Source organism: Neopsephotus bourkii, unplaced genomic scaffold, assembly GCF_033783945.1.
Source record: "Neopsephotus bourkii isolate Nb327-2 ecotype Australia unplaced genomic scaffold, CSIRO-AGI_Nbou_v1 NB_663, whole genome shotgun sequence".
Taxonomy (NCBI): domain Eukaryota; kingdom Metazoa; phylum Chordata; class Aves; order Psittaciformes; family Psittacidae; genus Neopsephotus; species Neopsephotus bourkii.
In genome coordinates, this window is record NW_026901162.1 from 2,366,635 (window position 1) to 2,374,015 (window position 7,381).

General features: G+C 48.9%; 1 protein-coding gene across 5 annotated transcripts in view; it reads right to left on the bottom strand.

Moving 5' to 3' along the window:
• Nucleotides 1–3,737, bottom strand: part of INTS6 (integrator complex subunit 6) — a 51,792-nt gene extending 48,055 nt beyond the window's left edge. For 3 of the 5 annotated variants that reach the window (XM_061353133.1, XM_061353134.1, XM_061353132.1), the window contains exons 1-3: nucleotides 3,151–3,697; nucleotides 2,827–2,904; nucleotides 1,891–2,040 (exon numbers count right to left, since the gene is read on the bottom strand). In XM_061353133.1, the coding sequence (XP_061209117.1) occupies nucleotides 1,891–2,040; nucleotides 2,827–2,904; nucleotides 3,151–3,261 (339 nt within the window). In that variant the 5' untranslated portion in view covers nucleotides 3,262–3,697. Of the gene's footprint in view, nucleotides 1–1,890; nucleotides 2,041–2,826; nucleotides 2,905–3,150 lie in introns of all 5 variants that reach the window. The other 2 variants (XM_061353131.1, XM_061353130.1) reach the window with 2 other exon arrangements.
• Between the last annotated feature and the right edge of the window lie 3,644 nt (nucleotides 3,738–7,381).

The window sequence follows — 7,381 nt, forward strand, 5'->3', positions numbered from 1 at the left end:
GAGTGAAAAATACTTCAAATGCACCTGAGCATTCTGGTCACTGTCATTACCCTGAATTTCTAAGTTTCTTACAGCATGTTCTTTTAAATACCCGTTTATATTGAGCAAATTTGAGGTATCAGACATGAACAACAGGAAGTTGACAAGATAATGTGACATAATGCTCAAAGGCCAATGTGAACTTGAGGAAAGTTAACTGCTCTGGACCTCATCCTGCCAGCACTGAAGGAACATTTAAGTGCTCCAGAATTTGATCTGGTTTATGAAAAAATGCTACTTTGATTAGTACAGCCAAAAATGAAGCCTGTGACTTCAGCAGCAGATGACCTGGCACTTGCAATATATTCGTCTATTTTTGCAGATGCTAAAAAAGTTAGAAATCCTATTTAGTCACCTGACAGCACACATGAACACCTCTTCAACAGCCAGCTCCACATGTGGAATAGAGCAAAAAACATGCAATAAGCAAGGATGGGTTCAAGCCCAGGCTGAGACTTGTAACCAAAAGATCAGACAAAATCATTGCTCCACAGACAAAAGAGCAGCTATCTGCAGTAATGAACACTACCAGTGAGTCAAAACAGTCATGACAGCTCAACTGCCCACTTGACTGAGTAGCTAAGCACAGCTGGTTCACTTGGAAGAAATTATTTGACATAGGTTTAACTAGAATACTGTAATTATCAGTAACAATGGGAAAGGGCAAGTATTTTATGTGTGCCTACAGTGGTATGTGTTCAACAAAGCTTAGTATAGCTCATGTAACCAAACAAAAACATCAGAAAATGGGAAAGTTTAGCACACAGATGTAAAAGAGGACAGCAGATGGTAACAGAAAACAAAACAAAAGAAAACACAACCATGTGTGGAACTAGCACTTTTTTTTTTTCTTCCCTAAAGTTTCATCACTAAACTGGCATTTTAAAAACGTTTAGGCTCACTTGATCACCTAGTGGCAAAGCCATACAATGCAACATGAGACACACAAATTTCTTTCCCAAACAAACATGGTGTTATTACACAAACTCTGCCTGGTTTGGAAAAAACAGGAGGGAGGAAGGGGACTTATTTTCACAACCCTATTCCCATGTTAAATACCAAGAGCAGTAACACCTCCTCAAATAGTAGATCCCATGTTACATCCCATGTGAAAAATACACTATATACTTTGCCCAATATTAATAATGTTCCTTATAAAAAAAATCCAGGGTTCGATCCAGTGCCAGAAAGAACTGGATATACTTCCTAAAACATGTTTAATCTACAGTTTCAGTTTATGTCTTTTAGCAACTGATACTACTGAGCAAGAGAATGCTGGCCCACCCCTCAAATGAAGTTCTGCTTATAAAGGGAAAGCTGCAATATAGACACTAGAAAAGCACAGCTTCTCAAGACTGATACAACAGGCAGGTTTATACAAATATATGAAAAGCTGCAGTAAACTCATTGGAAAGGTTTTGAAAAAGTTGTGCTCTATTCTATACTTTTGGACATGCCATGTTGTTAGACAAATGGCTCAATCTCCCACACTGTACTTAACTGATTGTACAGCAGTGTATAGAGAAAGCAAAGTTTTCACTACCCCAACCAGGCTCACCAGCTATGGTTCTGAAACATAGTCTTCATACAAAGACAAAGCTTAACTGAGAATGTCAACTTGGGAGCTATATCACAGTTTACAAACTGAAGAATAACCTAAGTTTTGAAAAAGGAAGTTGGGTATTGAACTATAGGCAGCAACTGCATTTTTTCCAGCTGTGAGCTCTGCTTACTTTTGAAGAAGCCCCCATACTGAGTATTTCATGAAGATGACACTTAGGACAACTACTTAACTATTGCCTGTAGGAAGTCTGTGTTTTATGATTTTCCACCTATTAACAGTCAACCTACCTGCCCATAGTTGTCTATGCCAGTTACTAATCTATTTAAGTTTAATAAATCAAAAGCTGTCCTTAGGGACTGGCCAAGAGTTGTGAGTCCTTCAGCTTGAAGGTTTTTCAGTTCATTCATAAACGTTGCATGGTTTTCCTTCCAGCCAGCCTGAAAAGAGAAATGTGAGAAGACTTATTCTCCAGACCCAAGCTTTGCTTTCCTGTGAGGCTACGAAGTGCCATCCTTGCCGCATGCAGCTCATTACAAATGCTAACAAACCACCTTAAAATTTACTAATAATATTCAGTGTTGTTCCATAAAGACTGGAAAGATTTACTTCTCTTAGATCCCCCCACCTACCCAAGTAAGGTAGGTTTTGTATTGTTCCACGGGACAAAGCGAAGTTACGGATGCACAACCCTCACAGCTATTTAGACCGCTCTCGCACAGCCTCTCCTAGATGGAAGCCAAACTGCGCTGCGAGCCGACCTCCAACAGGTTCACCGTCCTGTGTCATGCGGACCCCCCCGCCCCTTCCTCCCTCCCCACCCCCTCGCGGTACGTCGGTCCGCCCCCCGCCCCGGCGGGGCCGAGGGAAGTGCCGTCCCCTTCCGAGTCCAGACTCTTCGTGCTGAAGTTGCTAGTTCCCCAGATCGCCCCTTCCAAGCTGAACTCTCCTTGGAGTTGCTGTCACTTCTCCCAACTTGAATAAATATCCCCCACAGTTCATTGCTGCTCGCACACACCACACAGGGAAAAAACGTCGGCCATGTTGATGTCAGCGCTGCCGCCGCCGCCGCCGGAGCCCGTGTGTGCCGCGCTGTCCCGGACCGCCGGCAGCCCGGGCGACGCGAGCGGGGGGGGGACGCTCGCAGAGGCCCACGGCGGCGCGGAGGGGCCGGAAGGAAGCCGAGGGGAGCAGCGGGGGGGTGGGGAGGAGTGAGCGGGGGTTACCTTGATAGCGTAGGGAGGCTCCTCGAAAGTGACCAGCATGTACCTGTCTCCCCGGCTGGCCGGGTCCCGGGCTCGGAGCTGCGGCGTGGGGGACAAAGCAGAGGGTAAGCCGAGTGGCGGCGGTGCCGCCAGAGCCCTCCGGCTCGGCTCGGCCCGGCCCTCCCGTCCCTGCCTGCCCGCACACACACACACACGCACGCACTCCCGCCCGCCCTCGCCCCGCGCCCCCGGCCCAGGCAGCCCCCCGCGCCCTGCCGCCCCCTCCCCTCCCCGCGCAGTCACTCTCGCTCTCTCTCGCCTCCTCTCACAAGGCAGAGCCGGTACCTTCATGAAAGTCTCTACAGCGCCTTTGGCTATGTCCAGATAGGTGGTGCCCAGATGGGTGCGCTGGTTCATGGAGGCGGACGTGTCTATCAGGAAGAGTAAGATGGGCATAGTGCGGAGGGGCCGGCGGCCGGGCGGCTACATGGACAGCGGGCGGGGGGCTGAGGGGAGAACCGCGGGGGGGGTGGGAAGGAGAGGGAAAGAGAAGACGGGGGACAGGAGAGGAGTAAGTGGCTGTGAGTGCTGTGCACAGGGAAGGGCGCGTCCCCGCTGCCCCTCTGCCGAGGCGGGGGGGAAGGGGGGGCAGCCCTGCCTGCCCTGCCCTCCTTTGTGTGAGGGGCCTGCTCAGCCCGACACAGGCTGGTTTATGAAGGGAGAGGCGGATAGGGCTGCGCTGCTGCTAGCCTTCCCCCCACACCACCTTCCTCCACCGCCGCCCGCCCTCCCCTCCCCCTGTTGATGTTACTCAGAAGTTTCGGGCGGAGCAGCCGCAGCCCCACCACCCCGGCACTTTCTGTCTCTGACTGAGGCGCTTCCTCGCTCGCCGCCCGCTTTTAAAGCAGCCTGGGCAGGTCGGGGCCCGCCTCTGAAGGACACGTCCCGGCACCACATGACCACGTCTAGGCCCCGCCATAGGGCTCCCGGTAAACCGCCTCATTAGCATATTCAAATGTAGGGGGAGGGCGGAGCGCGGCAGCCGGAGCCGCTGAGGGAAGTGGGTGGTGGCAGAGCTCTACCGCCGCGCAGGCGCAGTGGCGGGCGGGGAACACGGGCTGGGGGGGGGTCTCCGTCCCTCCGGCGGCCGCTGTCGGGCGGGGTGGGGGGAGTTCAGCTGTTGCGCAGGGGCTCTGCGGCACCGCGGCCCATGGTGGAAGCGCCCTGTCTGAGTCGCCCGCTTTGGGGCGTGGCGGCGCTTGGGGAGGGAGCGGGGAAGGCCCCGTGGGAGCGCGGCCCGCCGCAGGCTCCCCCTCGGCTGCCGAGGCCGTGACTCCGGCGCGGGCGGTGTGTCCCCGCTGGGAGCGGGCGGTGAGTCACGGGAGGGATGGGGGGGGCCGGGCGCCGCGGCTCTCCTTGAGGCTGCGGGAAGGTGCCCGGGCCGCGGGGAGCCCCCGCCTGCTCCGGCCGATCTTATTCTCCGGCATTCCTCCTTCCTCTCTTTTCGGGGGCCTGTACGGCGCTCAGGGGCCAACGCAGACCCTCAGGCAAGAGGGGACGGCCAGGGCAGCCTGAAACCCGCTGGATCAAGGCGGATAGCATTTGCAGTATCCACTGGGTTTAGGACGTGGAAAAGTGTTCGGTATCATTTGATGGTGAATTCCCAGAAACGTGGCTCAGCCCTTCACTCGATGCTTAGGGAAAATGAAAAGCAAAAATAAAGTAAAAAGGAAAAAAAAAATACTGGCTAGCCCTAGCTGTGACCTTTTCCCCTGCACACAGGCAGAGATTAACAGTAACGTTTCTTTGATACGTGTTACGTGAGGGCACTCCAAATATACTTCCTATAAATCGTCTCATCGTGGAATGTTTCCAACCAATTAATGACGAAGATTTCTGCTGTTTATTTGGTGGTTTAGGTTGTTTTTTCCCCAGCAGTTGAGTCTGCTGTTTCTGCTCTCATAGCCTTGGAGCAGTAACTCTGGAGCCATTTCTTAGCATAATCTGTTCAGGAGATTGCTCTGCTTCCTATCTGACTGATATTTTTTTTATCCTGATCCAGCCGATGTGTTCCCACAGCCACTGCTTTAGAAGGTATGAAGCCATTTGTGCTCCCTCCTTCTCTCAAGGTAAAATTGGCAGTGTCCTGGTTTGATTCATCTTGTTACCCAGGCAAGATTTCTGTCTTGCCAGGCAAGAGCTGGTTTGGGCTTTTTTATTTTTTTTTTTTTTTTTTTTTTTTTAGGCTAATGAATGATTAGTATTTAGTCTCTAGGAAAAGGGAGGAACAGAATTCTGTTTCCATTACAGATTGGTATGCATTCTCCTGTCTGTGAGCAGCTTATTTTGGCTTCCCTGTCGGCACTGCACCTGTGACCTGTGCCATCCCTTCTCAGGCACTGGGCTGAAGTCAGGGACACCTCCTTTCAGCCCAGTTCACCATTCAAGCCACTAAGGAATCTCCATCTCAAGAACACTGTGCGAGCTGGGAAGGCATTTTTGGAGCTAGTACAGACTAAAATTCAGCGACTGAGTTTCTTTGGAAGCAGCATTTTTTCCTGTATTTCTCAGTGTGAATACCTTTGGTGATGGTGGTAAGAGTGGCCAGACTCACCCAGGTGCACCCAGTGGCTCTTGAGCTGCTTGTGTCTTTCCAACAGTTCAATGTCAGGGCCCCAGCAGTGATGCTTTGTCTTGTGAACAACAGCAGTGCTGTTTTGGTCCATGTTCTACTGGTTCATCTGAACCCCTGCTGTTAGAGGAAGCAAGCCAGCAGGTGCCACGGAGGCCACCGTGCCAGTTTGCCCTGGAATCCAGCTGCATGCCAGCCCCCGTTACACAGTAAAACATTTGCACTCTCAGAAAGGCTTGACTCACAGTCATTTTCCCTGTACAGAGGTGTTTTAGAACAACTTTCTTCCCCTCAGTTACCTACAGAAAGTTGCAGCTCTTAAGGTCAGCATGACTGGCTGCTGCTGGTGGGATTCAAGTTGTTAAGTAAAGGCTGCAGTGCAGTGCTGCGTTAACAAATCGTGCTTTGGGATTAGTAACGTCATTTGGGAATAATGTTAAGTGAGTGTATGATGCTGGCCTCTAGCTGGCTTCCTTTTAATTTTGAGATAGGCACCTTCTTCAGACATGCCACCTTCTCTCCTGTTTGTATACTGCTGATATTTCGTTGACTGTCTTAATAAAATCAGCATTACTTTTATGTGTCAAGCATCATGCATCTTGGAGATTATCCTAAAAATAGGAAACTTCTGGAATGGCTCCTTCTCCAAAGTGCTGTAAAAAAAACGCCTTTTAGAGTCCTTGCTGTACCAGGAAAATGTCATGGTAAAAGGCAGCCTGGGCCATGGAGACTTAACATAAATCCTGGAGGGTAATTTGGAATTCTCAAGTTTTGTTGCCAGTAAATGAAGGGGGGGGGGGGGGTAGGGGGAGGTGATGGAATTACATGTTTTCTCTTAGTGGTAGAATTAGTCAAAAAACAGCATGAATTCAGAAAACTGCAAACTGTAGGGTGTAATTTTCTTACCAGAAGGTGGGACTGAATCAGCTGGGCCTGCTGTACCCCTAGTCTCCTCAGCCCTGCTAATTATCACTGAAGGGAAAATCCCACAGACAAAACTTTCACACAGTTCCAGTGGGATTTATACAAGCATAATCACTTTTCGGTGTGTACTTGCTTTTCACTGTTATCTTTGAAGCTGTTTGGAACATTCAGTTCTTCCTGGTCCTGTGCATCTTATATTAGATCCATATTTGATCCCCTATAGGGCAGAATCAAGGCTGGGTGTGTGTTGTCTGTGGTAGGCATTAGTACTTCTGGGATCAGGCCAATTTGATTAATATTGAGAAAGATTCTTTCAAAGATAGATAATCAACCCAAGCCTTAAGTGTGTATCAGCCTCTTGATGTGAGAATCGTAATGGCTAGTACTGCCATCAGAGTCACATTTATAAATCTGTACAGGAGATTTGCTGTGAAAGAACAAAACCCAGTGATATTAGTGCTTATGCTCATTACTGGTAGAGCTGACACAGCTGAGCAGGGAGAGAGCTTGAGGCTGCCGCTGAAAACAGATGCATCTTTCTTTGGTTTCAGCTTTTTATACATGGAGGGCAAAGTTATACCCCATGCATGATCTAAATCAGCCAGTTCCACCTTTTCTCCTAAAACTGGATGAATCATTTCAGCACAGCTTTGTCTGTAGGAATACTTTTGCTGTCCTGACAATACAAAAGATTCCAGATACTTCCATACTGTTTTTGTTTGTTATTGATTGTGCATCCATGAGGAAATACAAATGTATATGTATGTCTAAGGATGCTCATTTTATGATCTTCAGAATGGGCGGTGTCCATTTAGGGACAAATAAGATAGTATTAAAAATGCAATTTTTACTTTAAATTTGAGGGCTAAGTTAATAAATGAAAAATCAAATAGAAGTATGAAAATACACCTAAAAAAATCTGATGAGAAAGATGAAGAGCATTTTTTGCATAATTTGCTGTTGTGGTAGTTTTTTTCCTCAAACAGTTTCTTCTCCCAGTTGATACTTGTGAGTTTTTTT